Below are 17,554 nucleotides of genomic sequence, written 5' to 3' on the forward strand. Positions count from 1 at the left end.
ATCTCTCGGGAAGGGTTGGGTGTTCCAATTCCGGTGTTCTGCGCTTGCACGCGCACACACACACACATACACACACACACACACACACACACACACACACACACACACATGTGTTTTGTGCCATATTCCACGGCGGGGTGAGCCTGCTGGCGTGAAGTCCACCATCTGATCCAGGTGCCATAGTGAAAAGATGTCCAACTTCACTGACCCACTATTGAAGAAAGAAGGTGGCCCTCCTGATAATGAAGAAGATGAAGGGATGGATAGGATAGAGGTGGAAAGACTCTTCCCGCTCAAAAAAGACAATAGGACTAGGAGGCACAGCCTCAAGATAAAAGGGGGGCGTTTTAGAACGGAGTTGAGGAGGAACTTCTTCACTCAAAGGGTGGTGAATCTCTGGAATTCTCTGCCCTTTGAAGTGGTGGAGGCTACCTCGCTAAATATTTTTAAGACGCGGGTTGATGGGTTTTTGATAGGAGAGGGGATTAAGGGTTATGGGGAGAGGGCGGGAAAGTGGAACTGAGCAGCGACAGATCAGCCATGATCTTATTGAATGGCGGGGCAGGCTCGAAGGGCTGGATGGCCTACTCCTGCTCCAATTTCCTATTTCTTATGTTCTTATGTCTAGGAGCAGCTCTGAGGGGGCGGTGTGGTGGCACAGTGGATGGCACTGCTGCTTCACAGTGCCAGGGTCCTGGGTTCAATTCCTGCCTCAGGTCACTGCCTGTGTGGAGTTTGCACATTCTCCCCATGTCTGCGTGAGTTTCCTCCGGGTGCTCCAGTTTCCTCCCACAGTCCAATAATATTCAGGTTAGGTTGATTGGCCATGCTAAATTGACCCTCATGTCAGAGGGCTTAGCAGATAAATATATGGGGTTACAGGAATAAAGCCTGGATAGAATTATGGTCAGTGCAGACTTGTTGGGCCAAATGGCCTCCTTCTGCACTGAAGGAATCCTATGATCTATGACAGAAGATGGACTTCCTGAGAAAGAGGATGAATTTCCAGGAACATTTTGAAGGTTGAAGATGGACTCCAGACGTCATGTCTGGAAGATCCACCTGCAGATGTATTGCCCTACCCACTGCTGTGATGTTGAGTCCAGGGTAACCATCGGCCTCCATCCCGAACTCCAGAGATTGTCCCAGGTATTGTTCAGGTGAGTCCCGACATTTGCACACCACCTTGTTCCAAATGTATTTACGCAATGTGTTTCCTCACTGGCACCATGGAGAATTGGACACACCTGGTTTGACTTTCATCTGCATCCCAATAGCAGGATGCAAATGAATTTCATGCCAGCCTCCAGCAAGTTTCCCGATTTGCCATGGTGGGCACCAGGAGAAGATCCCGTGGGAAACGCATGCCGGCATAAAACCATTTTTAGGCCTTCAGCGAATTCTCCACCCTGCCAGCCATTGAACATGCCAATGGAGCCTGGGAGAATTCCTCCATACAGTCTGGACGTGTGTTTGGGTAAATCCCCTAACAATAAGAAGTATAAATCCCACTGACAGTATTCGTCTCAGTATGTTCATTCCAGGAGGAGGCCCCCACCCAAGGTGATTCAATAAGAACTTTCCGGCAGCTGCAGATAGCCTGTCTTGAAGTTGAAAAAGTCACCTGGTCTTTGGCAGCCATTTTAGCTACTTCATGAGAGTCTATCTTTTAAAAAAAAGGATCGTTCCAGAAGCTTCCTTAGAAACACAGTCTGTGTTAGGAGATATGAATAGAACAATCAATTCACCGGATACAAATACGGCAGAAATTCATACTGTCTGAGCAATGTGACACCTGATGGACTGCAGAGGTTCAAGAAGTCAGCTCATCGCTGCCTTGTTAAGGAAAATGAGAGATGGACAACAAACGCTGGTCTTGCCAGTGACATCCACATTGGGGCAACACAGTGGCACTGTGGTTAGCACTGCTGCCTCACAGCACCAGGGACCTGGGTTCAATTCCCGGCTTGGGTCACTGTGCAGAGTCTTCACGCTTTCCCTGCGTCTGCATGAGTTTCCCCCGGGTGCTCCAGTTTCCTCCCACAGTCCGAAAGACGTGCTGGTTAGGTGCATTGGCCATGTTAAATTCCCCCTCAGTGTACCTGAACTGGTGCTGGAGTGTGGCGACTAGAGGATTTTCACAGTAATTTCAATGCAGTGTTAATGTAAGCCTACGAGTGACAAATAAACATAAAAACTTCTAAAAGTTTAAACATGCCATTAAAGATTTTATATTTAAAATTCTGCATCTTCATGCACTAAGCTATTGCATAGTCAAACCTTTCTTATTTAATTGAGTCATTTTTAATTCCTATGTTATTATTGCAAGCACTTTATCAGATGTTGTATGGGGCATACCAATTTAGACATCTTTAAATCTGAATTTGGATCAACACTCCAAAATACAAATTAGAACCAGTTAGTTCTCAAAGTCATGATATTGATATACTGGAGTATATTTCCACTGTGTTAGTGTGGTAACCACTATGAGTTCCATGGGAATCACTCATTGATCTCCCCTTGGGATTTGTTGAATATGAGTTCCCTTGGTAACAGGCAATGGCCTGCCCAGATGGAACTTGTTACCCAAGCCTTTTATAAGGCAGATACTGGGAAGGATCTGGAGAACTATTGGACTGCTATGTGTATGCTACAGAGTAATAGCTTTATTTTGTGCTTAATGATAAATACTGTTCCTTTCCATTGGGCTTCTTGAGTCATTACAGTTTGCCGGCAATGAAGAAAGTTAAGTGCACTGATCTGGATCTATCAACCTCAGGCAGGGTCATGTTTATAATACAATGTGGATAAAACAGTCTCAATAGGTGCTGGAGCACTGTTACGTTATTCTGTGCGTTGCCTTCTGAACTGCTGCTAGCTTCAGCTTTTCATTCTGGGGTCAACTCGGTATAACCCTCAGTCTCGCCGAAGCCAGTTCCCCTCTACCGTACTGGGAACGAGCCACTTAACTGGCAATTCCGATTCAAGCAAATATAACAACAAGCTTCTGGGAGGGGCCACCATTGCCTAGGGTGGCATCCTGTCCAACATCTAGGCTGCCCAAGAAAACCAGGCACCCCAGCAAGATTTGCACCTGAAGGAGAGTGAGGGGAGAGGTGAAATGAGAAAAACAAAATAGAAATACAAAAGAGATTTAACCCTTCGACAGCCAGCATGTTCAAGGGAATGACAATCTTGCAGTGTTAAAGTTCTTCATATTATTAAGAGGGGAATGAAGATTCATGATGCATTGATTCAATTCTTTTCATAGAATCCCTACAGTGCAGAAGGAGGCCAATCAGCCTAGACAGTTGACACCGACTCACTGACAGAATATCTTTCCCAGGCCCCCCCACACATTTAGCATGGCTAATCCATCTAACCTACACATCTTTGGACTGTGGGAGGAAACCCGAGCACGTGGTGGAACATGCAAACTCCACACAGACATTGATCCAAGGCTGGAATTGAACCTGGATCCCTGTGCCACTGTGCCGCCCTTTTGAATCTGGAAATGAAATTGCCAATGAAGGATTGATATTATGAGCCATCTAATGTACTAATAAGCAAATAATTCTCTGTCTTTCTAACAGGTTATTGTTAACTATTTTCACAAAAGTTTAACTTATAGAATTATCTATTAGATTTTTGTTTTCATTAGGTAAATGCACTCCCCTGTGATATTTGGTTTTATAATCTAATAGAATTAAGGTATAAAACCATAAATGCTGATGAAAAGATTTATAATTTAAAACAAAGCATTGTCCTGGTACTGTGTGCAAACACATTCACTCCCAATCTGAGCTGACCTCAGTCAGGCAAGCCTTAGGAGACTTGTAACCGACCTTTGGTTTATGAACTCTATAATCAGCGATGAGGGAAAAATATAAAGTGGAAAGTTCGTGCATGAAATGATAGTCGGACAATGAAAACAGTAAGTAACTAATCTGACAGGAGAGAAGAATAGAAACAGGCATTGGTATCAACGGATGCAAAAAGCATTATAAAAAGGCATAGAACTGGAGAGAACAATTAAGATTGCCTCCTTTGTCTAATTTAATTCTGAAGACCTCCCATACATCCTTGTTTGGTTAAGGGGAAGCAGTGGCGTAGTCACTGGACTAGTGATCCAGAGACCAAGGGTAATGCTGTGGGGACCCCGGTTCAAATCTCACCATGGCAGATGGTGAGATTTGAATGCAATTAAAATCTGGAATTGAGCATCTACTGATGACCATGAAACTATTGTCAATTGTCATAAAAGCCGATCTGGTTCACTGATGTCACTTTGGGAAGGGAAATCTGCCATCCTTACCCAGTCTGGCCTACACGTGACTCCAGAGCAACAGCAATGTGGTTGACTCTCAACTGCCTCAGGCAGTTTAATTTATAGAATGACCTATTAGATTTTTGTTTTCATTAGGTATATGCACTCCCCTGTGATATTTGGGTTTACAATCTAATAGAATTAAGGTATAAAACCGTAAATGCTGAAAAAAAAATTAAAAAAAAACGAGAGACTGGACCTGAAATGGAACATGAAGATTGTGATGAGAGACTTAACTGAGAAAAAGGCAGAACCTCTCCCTTAGCTACTTACTGTAGATGTTCACATTTCTAATGGGCTGATTTCAACAGAAGTCACTCATTCCATTGGTTCCAATCTCCCATTGGATCGAATGTGGAAGGAGCAACTATGTCAGGCATGTGGCTCTATAAATCAGACACTCTGCAGCATGAAATAAAAACAGAGAATGCTGGATAAACTAAATAGGCACGCCGGAATCCTACCATCCTGCCCTCCACGGGAATGGGAGCGGGCGAGGGGTGGACAATAGAAATATCCATTTACCTGGGGCAGGATTTTCCGGTCTCAGGTCAAGCGAGGTCATAAAATCCCGCCTGCAGAATCTATGGAAAGAGAAGTAGGGTTAACATTCCGAGTCCATATGTTTGATTCTAATAAGGGCATAGTGATAAAGGAACAATGAGATTAACACTCAGATCACTTCAGACAGATGATATTAATTTTTAAAATAAAATATATTTTTTACTTCACATTTACAAGTGTTTCTTTTAAATTAGGTTTGGATGCCACTGTGCCCAGGTCTGTAGAAGAGACACCACCGTATGGCAGTGTTGGTTAGTATTCATTATTATTTGGGTTGACATACTTGCGTATCTCACTGAACCTCATTGAAGGAGAAATTCGTGCCCCTTTTGTATCAGAGCTAATGATTTCTTCTCTGCTTTTAGGGAGCTGTTACACATGGGGGAGAGGAGCATTCAGAACTTTGCAGGATGATTTTTTTTATTTCAACTCCGAGTGCAACTTCATACTGAGCCGTCAATGCAAGGGCCCTGCAGAGGATTTCAATATACAGATCCAGAGAGGGTCGAATGGCAATCTGGAACACATCCACATGCTGATTGAAGGCGTCTCTGTCATTACAGAGAATCAAATAGTTAGAGTTAAAGATGTGATGTAAGCTAACCTCAGATGATCTATCGTGGGTTCAATTTTCAGGAATCACTGGAGGCAGGGGGGGTCCCAGAGGACTGGAAAGTAGCGAATATAACACCGCTGTTTAAGAAGGGAGGGAGGCAACAGACAGGAAATTATAGGCCGCTTAGCCTGACTTTGGTCATTGGCAAGATGTTAGAGTCCATTATTATAGATGAGACCGCGGAGTACTTGGAAGTGCATAATAAAATAGGACTCAATCAGCATGGCTTCATCAAGGTGAGGTCATGTCTGACACACCTGTTAGATTTCTTTGAGGATTTAACAAGGAAGTTAGATAAAGGAGAAGTGGTGGACGTGATTTATTTAGATTTCCAGAAAGCCTTTGACAAGGTGCCACATAGAAGACTGTTAAATAAGTTAAGAGCCCATGGTGTTAAGGGTAAGATCCTGGCATGGATAAGGACTGGCTGACTGGCAGAGACTGGGGATAAAGGGATCTTTTTCAGGATGGCAGCCGATGACTAGCGTTGTGTCACAGGAGTCAGTGCTGGGACCACAACTTTCCACAATAAATATTAATGATTTGGAGGAAGGAACTGAAGGCACTGCTGCTAAGTTTGCAGATGACACAAAGATATGTGGAGGGACAGGTAGTATTAAGAAAGCAGGAGGACTGCAGAAGGACATGGACAGGCTAGGAGAGTGGACAAAGAAGTGGCAGATGAAATACACTGTGGAAAAGTGTGAGGTTATGCACTTTGGAAGGAGGAATGGAGGCGTAGATTATTTTCTAAATGGGAAAATGCTTAGGAAATCAGAAAGGGACTTGGGAATCATTGTTCAAGATTCTCTTAAGGTTTATGTGCAGGTTCAGTCAGCAATTAGGAAGACAAATGCAATGTTAGCATTCATGTCGAGAGGGTTAGAATACAAGAGCAGGGATGTACTTCTGAGCTGTAGAAGACCCTGTTCAGACCCCATTTGGAGTATTGTGAGCTGTTTTGGACTCTGTACCTAAGGAAGGATGTGCTGGCCTTGGAAAGGGTCCAGAGGAGGTTCACAAGAATGAACCCTGGAATAAAGAGCTTGTCATATGAGAAACGGTTGAGGCTCTGTGTCTGCACTCGTTGGAGTTTAAAAGGATGATGGGTGAACTTATTGAAACTTACAGAATACTGCGAGGCCTGTAAAGAGTAGATGTGGAGAGGATGTTTCCGCTAGTGGGAAAAACTAGAACCAGAGAACACAACCTCAGGCTAAAGGGACAATCCTTTAAAACAGAGATGTGGAGGAATTTCTTCAGCCAGAGAGTGGTAAATCTGTGGAGCTCTTTGCCGCAGAAGGCTGTGGAGGCCAGGTCATTGAGTTTCTTTAAGACGGAGATAGATAGGTTCTTGATTAATAAGGGATCGGGGTCATGGGAAAAGGCAAGAAATTGGGGATGAGAAAAATATCAGCCATGATTGAACAGCAGAGCAGGCTCCATGGGCCAAGTGGCCTAATTCTGCTCCTGTGTCTTATGGTCTTATGGTCTAATTACAGAACTTCCCCTTCAATTTTCCTATTCTCCAATTGGCAGGGGAATCTAAAATTAGGGGATATAGGTTTAAGGTGGGAGGGAAGAGATACAAAAGGGTCCAAGGGGGAATTTTTTTCTCATAAAGAGTCTAGAATGAGCTGCCAGAGATTGTGGTAGAGGCATGTAAAGTTTTGTCTTTTAAAAAGCATTTAGACAGTTACATGGGTAATATGCTAGGGGGTTGGGAACCTATGTAAGGAGTCAGAGGAGGAGGGAGCAAAGACAAAATCAAAAAGTAGAAAAGGGAATAAGAAAAGTGATAAGCAGAGAAACCAAGGGCAAAATTCAAACAGGGATATAAAAATACTGGAATCAAGACAAACAATGTTAAAAAGACAAGCTTAAAGACTCTGTACCTTAATGCATGGATCATTTGCAGTAAAATGAATAAACTAATCACGCAGATAGATATAAACGGGTACAATGTAATTGGGGTTCAGGAGACATGGCTGCAGGGTGACCAGGGATGGGAATTGAATGTCTCAGGGTATTCAATATTTAGGAAGGGCAGGCATAAAGGAAAAAGTGGTGGAGTGACACTGCTGGTTAAAGAGGAAACTAACACATTGGTGAGAAAGGATATTGGCTCTGACATTGTGGAGTCTGTATGGGTAGAGTTGAGAAATACCAAGGGGCAAAAAATATTCGTGGGTATCATATATAGACACCCAAACTGCAGTGGTGATGTTGGGAGTGACACTAAACATGGAATTAGTGATGCATGTGATAAAGCAATATTGGTGATTTTAATCTGCATGTAGATTAGGCAAATCAAATTAGCCACAATGCTGTAGGGGAGGAATTCCTGGAGTGTATACGGGATAGTTTCCTTGACCAATATGTGGACTAGACAACAGGGTACTGTGTAATGAGAAGGGAATCATTACCAACCCAGTTGTACGAGACTCCTTGCGGATGAGCGATGATAACATGATAGAATTTTTTATCAAGATGGAGAGTGAAGTAGTTGATTCGGAGACTAGGGTGCTGAATCTTAATAAAGGAAACTATGAGGATATGAGGCATGAGTTGGTCTTGATAGATTGGGGAGACTTACTTAAAGAGATGACAGTGGATAGACAATGGCAAACATTCAAGGAATGCATGGGGGAACTGCAGCAACTGTTTATTCCTGTCTGGCGCAAAAGCAAAATGGGTAAGAGGGTCAATCCATGGCTTACAAAGGAAATTGGAGAGTATCCGATCTAAGGAAGAAGCATATAAATTGGTCAAGAAAAGATAATAGATCTGAGGATTGGGAGCAGTTTAGAATTCAACAAAGAAGGACAAAAGCATTGATTAAGAAGAGGAAAATACTTCTTTAGTACTTTCTTAAGTAAGTAAGAAAGTACTTAAAAGTAAGCTTATAGGGAACTTAAAGAGTAACACGAAGGGTTTCCATAGAGACGTGAAGAGAAAGAAGTTGGTGAAGACAAATGTAGGTCCCCTACAGACAGAAATGGGGGAATGTATAATAGGGGACAAAGAAATGGCCGAGTAACTGAATACATTCATTGGTTCTGTCCTCACAAAAGACACAAATCAGTTGCTAGAAATATTGGAGAATGGAAGATTTAGTGAGAAGGAAGAACTGAGGGAGATCAATATTAGTAGAGAAATGGTACTGGAAAAGTTGATGGAATTGAAGGTGGCTAAATCCCCAGGGCCTGATAGTCTACATCTCAGAGTACTTAAGGAAATGGCTCTAGAAATAATGGATGCATTGGTGATCATCTTCCAGGGTTCTATAGACTCTGAACAGATCGTGTGGATTGGAGGGTAGCTAATGTTACTCCAATATTCAAAAAGTGAGGTAGAGAGAAACATGAAATTATAGAACAGTAAGTTTAACATTGGTAGTGGGGAAAATCCTCAAATCCGTTATCAAAGACTTTATAGCAGGGCATTTAGAAAGCAGTGGCAGGATCAGACAGAGTCAGCATGGATTTATGAAAGGGAAATCATGCCTGACAAATCTGTTAGAATTCTTTGAAGATATAATTAGTAGAGTTGACGAGGGGGAACCAGTCAATGTGGTATATTTGGACTTTCAGAAAGCATTTGACCAAGTCCTGCACAAGAGATTATCATGCAAAATTAAAGCCCATGGAATTGGAGGAAGTGTATTGAGATGGTAGAGAGGAAACAAAGACTAGGAATTAATGGGCACTTTTCAAATTGGCAGGCAGTAACTGTTAGGGTGCACAGGGATCGGTGCTGGGACACCAACTATTCACAATATATGTTAATGATATGGATGAGGGAACAAAATGTAACATCTCAAACTTTGCAGATGATACCAAGTTAGGTGGGAGGGTGAACTGTGACGAGGATGCAAAGATCATTCAGCGTGATCTGGACAGGTTGGATGAGTGGGCAAATCAATGGCAGATGCAGTACAATGTGGATAAGTATGATGTTGTTCACTTTGGAAGCAAAAACAAGAAAGCAGATTACCTGAATGGCTGTAAACTGGTAGAGGAGAATGTGCAGCAGGACTTGGGTATCTTTGTGCACCAGTCACTGAAGGTAAGCACGCAGGTGCAGCAGGGGGTATGGAAGGCAAATGGCATATTGGCCTTCATTGTGAGAGGTTTTGCATACAGGAGTAGAGATGTGTTGCAATTATACAGGGCTTTGGTGAGGTCACACCTAGAGTATTGTGTGCAGTTTTGGTCTCCTTTTCTGAGGAAAGATGTTATTGCTCTCAAGGGGTGCAGCGAAGGTTTACCAGGCTGATTCCTGGAATGGTGGGACAGATGTATGAGGAAAGATTGACAAGGTTAGGATTGTTTTCACTGGAGTTCAGATGAATTGGGGGGATCTTACAGAGACTTATAAAGTTCTAACAGGTCTAGACAGGGTAGATGCAGAAAGGATGTTTCCAATGGTGGGGAAGTTCAGAACCAGGGGTTACAGACTGAGGATTCAGAATAGACCATTCAGAATAGAGATGAGGAGACATTTCTTCACCCAAAGAGTGGTGAGCCTGTGGAATTCATTACTACAGGAAGTAGTTGATGCCAAAACATTGAATGTATTCAAGATATAGCACTTGGGCAGAATGCGATCAAAGGTTATGGGGAAAAAGCAGGATTAGGCTATTGAGTTGGATGATCAACCATGATCTTAATGAATGGGGGAGCAGGTTCAAAGGGCCAAATGGCCTCTCCTGCTCCTATCTTCTATGTTTCCATGGGTATAGAAGGATATGGGCCAAATGCAGGCAATTGGGACTAGTTTAGTAGCAAAATCTGTGGCATGGAGAAGTTGGACTGAAGGGCCTGTTTTTATACTGTAAATCTCTATGACTCTACATCTTTATGAAGCTTGAATATCAAAGTCAGCAAAATGATTATCTCTTGCAAGTGGATAACAGTGAGACAGAATTTCTCAACTATCTGGAGAACCTTTATAACAGAAAGCTATACTCAAAGAACAAATACCAAGCACATAAAACATAAAGCACATCAAACTGGTTTCATGTGTATCCCCGTTTATAGCTGAGAATCATTTATTTTTAAATTAGGACAGATTCTAACAATTGAGTGATTCCACTGACTTGTTTTGTAGAATAAAAGTGCCGTACGATGATAAAATCATTACTATCCAGAAGTATGGAGTTTACACACGCATTTCAAACAGGAAACATACAATATCTCTAATCTGGAACCACCGTGATTCATTGTCGGTAAGATCAAGCAAAGAGGCTGATATGCATTTTCATTGTGGTGTATATTGAGACTTTGGGAGCAATTGTCCCTCTCTGCCGGGTGCTACGTCCTCCACGCATCTCCGGCTCCAGGTTTTTCAGAGTCATAAGCTCCAAGCTGGAAGTCAGCGCGGAGCTGTTTTAAGTATTTAAAGTTGAATTTCCCTATCATTAGCCAGCCCAGCACTGAAATCTCCAGGCCTGCTAGTGTCTTCACCACCACCTCCCCCTATCCCCCCACCAGCAGGGTTTACTGCTGATCCCCACTGCAGCCCAACCTCACTGGAGTGAAGAGAGACCATTGAGGCCCCCCTCAGGAGGTCAGGGGTAAGGATTGTTGCTCCTGGGCAGTGCCAGCCTGGCCCTGTGGCACTGCCTTAGGGGCAAACTGATAATGCCCAAGGGGCACTTTGGCACTGCCCACCATGCATTGGGCAATGCCAAGGTGGGGGGGGGGGAGGGTGAGACCAGAGGGCATGGGGGCTATTGGGGGCCTCCCAGTGGAGATGTTGGGTCTGGCTTGCACTCTGCACAGGGATCGGTGGCAGAGGGAAGGATCAGGGCTGCCAGGGGTGGGTTCGAGGAGGGGTACTGCCAGAGGAGTGGGTGGGGGGTGGTCAGGGTGATCTGGGCGGGCCTCTCCAGTGGGAATAGCTCCCATCCCCAGATTGCCAAAGGGAATCTCGCTAGGGCTCTCCGCAGTGCTCAGAGTGTGGGAGATATGTTCTGAAAATTCCACTTTAAAAAAAAAATCAGTGGGAGTGACTCCAGTTTTCACGTGAATTTGGCACTTAGAATTTATTAGGAAGAATCAAGTAAAAATTTCTCACATGTCCAGCTTCCTGCATCTGAAGCACTGTGTTGTTTACAATTCCATGGGGTGCTCCCTCAAGTAGCTCAACCCAACATAAACTCCCAGGTTCAGCAGGCTTCTTGAGGGGAGAGAGAGAGAGACTAAGCTGAGCCTCTCAACCAAAAGGACACGTTTGACAAAATGGCAGAAGTTGTGCTGAGATAGAAGCGAGTGCCGCTGGTGTACATGGGGAAACTGAATATGTTTTCAGAGAATTCCACTGAGGGGCAGCACATTGATGTGAAATGGAAGCAGCAATGGAATGAATCTTGGGGGGGAAACGTCAGAAAAGGGCAGGAAGGATAATTGATGACCAGAGCTTTCTCAATGAAATCTATTCTCAAAGTTTTGAGTGTCACATGCAATGGAAAACGCCCTTTGTCTCAGTATTACTGTTGGGAAAGGCTGCAATCCCTGAGATGCAGGGTAAGTCTGCTCCTGAACTTGTTTGTGCCTTGAATTAACAGGAGGTTGATGTACGGACGAGGATATGGTGGGACTCACTAGTTAATTCAATGCATTGCAATAGGTTTTAATTTATGTTTAATTAAACTTAGATCTCTTTGATAAGGTAATGTTCTTTCTAGTATTGTTGTTATTCATTACAATGTCATTTGTTTTTAATAGAACAAACAAGCAGAATACTTAAAATTAACTTCTATCTGGACAATAAAGTAAAATTGAAGATCCCCTAAGTGCTACTTGACAGGAATTCATTTTGGGCTGTGATTAAACAAACAAGAATGGAACCAAGTGACAGTGTTGCCCCCAGCTGGAGAACACTGGGGAGTTGATGGAGGTGATGATGTGGCCACTATGTCAAAGGCTGCAAACCAGTCGAGAAAGACATGAAAGGTTTAGGAGGGAAAACAGAGAAAGATGCACGTTCAGGACAATAGCAGGGTGAGGGAGCTTTAGGAGAAGTTTGGCCACTTGGCGACATGGTGGCACAATGAGGCACTGCTATCTCACAGATCCAGGGACCTGGCTTGGATTCAATTCCAATGACCCAAGCTTCGATTCTTGGCTTGGGTCACTGTCTGTGTGGAGTTTACACGTTCTCCCCCGTGTCTGCATGTGTTTCGTCCGAATGGGAGCTGAATTCAATTCTTCTGACTCAGAGGCCAATTACTACCAAAGGAACAGCAAATGCAGACCTTTACAGTTTGCATAATGGCGATGTTAATTCATCGTTAACCCGACTACTGCACAATTCTTTCAATTGAAAACCAAACCATCGATGCACAAGATGCACAAGTTACAAATAGTCATTGGTAGAAATATTTCCGAAAGAAATTCAGTTACCAAAATGTGTGCACTTCTATTAGATGTTTGGAATTTCTTATCTTTTATCCACAGATAACTCTTGATACCATATACAAAAATCAAACGTGTGGTCTCTGTGGGAGCTTTCAAGAAGGAACTGGAATCAATACTGGTAACTAAAAGGAGATATTTTAGTACTGTACTTGCAGACTTCCCATGATGTTATTTAGGGGGAATAAGATTTTCTAAAGGACAAATTTCATTGTAGAATGTATTCGCTGTGTGACTAAAATATAATTGATCAGTATTATGGAAGGCAAAGGTGATGTAAAGCTAAAACTAAGGTGAAGAACTCAATGAAAGTCGCCAGAAGTAGTGGTAGAGGCAGGTGCAATTTTGTCTTTTAAAAAGCATTTAGACAGTTACATGGGTAAGATAGGTAAAGAGGGATAAGGGCCAAACGTGGACAACTGAGACCAACTTAGTGATTTTTAAAAAAAAGGGCAGCATGGACAAGTTGGGCCGGAGGGCCTGTTTACATGCTATAAATCCCTGACTCTATGAAAGAGATAGCAAGATGACAGAATGAGCACTTTCAGAAATGGAGTGTGAGCATGGAAAAAACTTCAATGACCATCCAGTGGACAGAATGGATGGGATTCTATGGCCTCACTCATCCTGAAGCCATTAGATCCCACCAAGTTCAACAGACCTTTCCATTGTCCGCCCCTCACCTGCTCCGATTCCTGAGGCCGGCGGGGCAGTAAAATTCCACCCAATGAGTAAGTACAGACACGTTTACGTAACAAAGTCCATAATGAACGTGGATACAAAATTCATCGTAATAATAGGAAGCGAAATGATGGGAAGTGTGTGCAGATACAATATTTATATCTGCAGGGTATTATGAGTAAATAGGTCGACATGATTATTTAATGTTTCCTAAGAAATATGAAATTTGTGTTAGCTTTTCACCGATTTTAACCCCCGTCTTCTCACAGTATATCTCCCTTTGTGCAGGTTCTGAGCAAGCCATATATAACATCATGGTTGCAAATCAGCTGGACGTTCTCGGTCATGTATGTGTTACTGATGAATCTACAGGTGCGAGAGGTTCTACATGCACAGCAGCTAACGTAAGTTACAATCAGATGACATTAAACATTGTCATCTGACAATGATGCACCACGTTTTTTTAAACAGAGTATTCTGTTATTAATGGATCAATCAACATCCCAAATTTCAGAGTAATTGTACTTCTAAGGGCTGATTTACATGGCTATTTAATTAATTTGGTGCAGTGAAACACCTTGTTTTAAGTTACAATTAAAGATGAGCCCAGGACTGTTGCGAAAATCCACAAGGCTTCATTCCTGCGGCTACTTTATTATTAAATGTCGGGACCAGAGAATGAAGGGAGGTGACACAAATTTCTGATTCTCCTTTGTGCTGTGCTACTTTCAGAGCTGCATCTCCCCCATATCCATGTACTTTTCCACATGTCTTGCAAGCCCTGTCTTCATGAGTCAATACTTGAAAATGTGCCAGAGGGATGTATGTGCCTGTGGAAATAAGGAGGAGTGCACATGTGCCACCTTTGAAGAACTATCACGGCAATGTACAAATCGGCCTGTAATAAGGTAAATACATTATTAGCTGGTGATATGAATAAACAGTTAGAGTAACAATTGCCGCAAACCAGGCAACAAGGAAAGCAAAGCTGTGGTATCCATGCTGGTGGGTTAGAATGGGCATCACAATGGGTTGAATTTAATGCCCATCTGCCAGTGGGTTGAAGGTGGTGTTGGTGAGGGGAGGGGGGATGTTAAATCCAGTGGGCAGCCTGCCCAGTGCCTCCTCCCCCACCAGAATTATATCAGCAGTGGGAGAGGGGGCATTGGGCAACCTGCCCACAAGTGAGTCAATTGTTTAGTGGGAAATTAATTCCAACTTAATGGTCCTATCCTGTCGCTGGAATTTAAACAGGAAAGACTCTTATCAAGGGATCAGCCCCGAGAGGTTTCTTGGTGCAGGACAATGGCCAGCATGGTGATGGATCCTGTGACCCTGTATTGCCCCCCTGGAAACCAAAGCACCTGGAGGAAACCTACGTAGATATGGGGAGAATGTGTGCAAACTCCACACAGACTGTTACCTGACACTGGAATTGAACCCAGGTCCCTGACACCATAAGGCAGCAGTGCTAACCACTGTACCACCCACATAACCCTATATGTGCCAGACCTGCTACTACACTTCCCTCCTAGCCTTTACAGCACTAACCACTGTGCCTATTTAATCTCTCTTTAACCATTTTAATCTTAAAAAGATACAAAATTCTGAGGTCACATTCCAGCTTCTTCCCTGCTACCAAAAGACTTTTGAATGGACCTACCTTGCACTAAGCTGATCCTTCTCTACATCCTAGCTATGACTGTAACACTCTGCACTCTCTCCTTTCCTTCTCTATGAAAGGTATGCTTTGTCTGTATAGCACACAAACAATAATTTTCACTGTATACTAATACGTGGCGATAATAAATCAAATCAAATTCAAATCATGGTCGATCTGTCCCCAGTCTTAAGTTCACCTCCATACCTGTTCCCACATCCCTTTAACCCATTTTCTTTATTAGAAATATATCTATCCCCTTCTTGAAACCATTTCATGATTCAGACTCCACTAAGTTCCACAAATCCACTACCCTTTGCAAGAAGTAGTTCCTCCTCATTTCAGCTTTAAATCTACCGCCTCTCAACCTATACCTGTGACCTTGTGTTCTAGATTGCCCCATAAGAGGAAACACTTGGCCTATATTTCCTTTATCAATCCCTTTTAAAATTTTATTTCCTTTTTTCAGATCCCCCCTCATCCTTCTAAACTCCAGCCAGGATAAGCCCAGTGTTTAATAGCTCCTCATATGTCAACCCTTTCAGCCCCAGAATCAATTTGGCAAACCTCCACTGAACTGCCTCCAATGGCATCACATTCTTCCTCAAATAAAGAGACCGGACAAAGGAAGGCACACAGACAGTAACTTGAAATCTTATAGCTGGAAATGGTGTGGATCAGTCCTGGTAGCTGTGCAATTAAGATCTGTCAAAAGAAACCAGTACAGATAGGTTGCTTTTTTCTCAACCCCTGAACCAACCCCATAATATTACCATAGAAATGTCATTTATTCTTAAATACAATTCACTTTTATCATGTGACTCAGTTAACTGAAGGTCTTTACTGTTTGCAGTGATGATTATGATGATGACTTTGGAGTAAGTTGGAAAGAATGGAGATCAAAAGTTAGTTGTGGTAAGACAAGTGATTGAATTACTGCAATTTCTTGTGTTCTGTTTTTGAATGAATCTGAGAATTACAGTGTCTAACCTGTCTTCCAGCCAGCCCCAATTGCCCTGAAAATCAGTCCTACAAGGAATGTGGTGCCATGTGCCTCCCAACCTGCTCTGACCCAGAAACACAGCAACAATGTGATCAGTGTGTGAATACCTGTGAATGTCCAAAAGGTAAGAGTATTCAGAAAGGAAGTTGGACATTTCTTCGATGTAGAGTGTGAGTCAGGAGCAGTACTGGGGGATGCACTGCCTTATTAAGAAAGTTGTCCTTTGATTAAACAATGGTCCATTTGTCCATTCCAGGGGTCATTGCAATTTGGCAGAAGAATATTACCCTACAATACAGTATAAACTGGTGTTGTTGTCAATGTGTCAGCAAGTGCTTTCTTTGGCAATCACATTGTTAACTTAATTGGCCTATTACTGACAGCAATACAGCTAGAACGTTTAGTGTGGGGGAAAGATAAGGAGTTTGTTTCTCTACTATGCTGGATTTAGAATAAACTGACTGAAAGTAATAGACATGCTAGCTGAATCATTTCTCCACCACCTACTATTATTGAATTTAACAATTATTACTGCCACATATGTGCAAAATATGCACCTAATTTGATTAACTAACAGTCTGGATCCACTGCAGATTGCCGCAACAGGTCCACAACAGATGCCATCTTCCTGGCCCTATACTCAACCCTGGAACACCTAGATAACAAGGACACCTAAGTCAGACTCATGTTCATAGATTATAGCTCAACCTCTGCAACTGGATCCTAGACTTCCTAATCCACAGACTGCAGTCAGTAAGGATAGGCAACAACACTTCCTCCACCATCATCCTCAACACTAGTGCTCTACAAGGCTTTGTCCTCAGCCCTTTACTATACTCCTTATTCACCCCTGACTGTACGGCTAAATTCCTTTCCAATTCGCTTTTCAAGCTTGCTGATGACACAACTGTCGTGGGTCAGATTTCTAACAATGATGAGACACAGTACAGGAAAGAGATAGTGAACCAGATGAACTTGTGCGACGACAATAATCTCTTCCTCAACGTCAACAATACAAAGGAGATAGTCATCAACTTCAGGAAGAGCAAAGGAGAATATGCCCTTGTCTACGTCAATGGGAACAAAGTATAAATGGTCAAGAGCTTTATGTTTTTAGGTGTCCAGATAAGTAACAACCTGCCCTGGCCCTTCCATGTCAACGTTATGGTTAAGAAAATCCACTAACACCTCTACTTCCTCAGGAGACTAAGGAAATGTGTTACGTCCGCTACAACTCCCACCAACTTCTACAGATGCGCCATGTAAATATCCTTTCTAGTTG

The 17,554-nt window shown here is 42.8% G+C and overlaps 1 protein-coding gene across 1 annotated transcript; it reads left to right on the forward strand.

The window, feature by feature from the left end:
- Positions 1–2,572: 2,572 nt before the first annotated feature.
- On the forward strand, positions 2,573–16,488 carry LOC145355598 (mucin-6-like). The gene is made up of 9 exons (XM_080207849.1): positions 2,573–2,657; positions 5,086–5,142; positions 5,257–5,485; positions 10,620–10,737; positions 12,971–13,049; positions 13,898–14,013; positions 14,342–14,517; positions 16,123–16,184; positions 16,271–16,488. The coding sequence occupies exons 1-9, from the start codon at positions 2,573–2,575 to the stop codon at positions 16,444–16,446; spliced, it is 1,098 nt and encodes a 365-aa protein (XP_080063975.1). The 3' UTR covers positions 16,447–16,488.
- Positions 16,489–17,554: the final 1,066 nt, after the last annotated feature.

The sequence above is a fragment of the Carcharhinus amblyrhynchos genome, chromosome 19 (assembly GCF_965287045.1).
Source record: "Carcharhinus amblyrhynchos chromosome 19, sCarAmb.v2.hapA, whole genome shotgun sequence".
NCBI classification, from domain to species: Eukaryota; Metazoa; Chordata; class Chondrichthyes; order Carcharhiniformes; family Carcharhinidae; genus Carcharhinus; species Carcharhinus amblyrhynchos.

What these genes read in the sequence shown, in the direction of transcription:
- LOC145355598 (XM_080207849.1), top strand. Translation starts at nt 2,573, where the DNA reads ATGGAACTTGTTACCCAAGCCTTTTATAAGGCAGATACTGGGAAGGAT. An exon ending in GTTAGAGTTAAAGATGTGAT is followed by an intron (nt 5,486 to 10,619) that starts GTAAGCTAACCT and finishes CTTGTTTTGTAG; the next exon opens with AATAAAAGTGCCGTACGATG. An exon ending in GAGATCAAAAGTTAGTTGTG is followed by an intron (nt 16,185 to 16,270) that starts GTAAGACAAGTG and finishes CCTGTCTTCCAG; the next exon opens with CCAGCCCCAATTGCCCTGAA.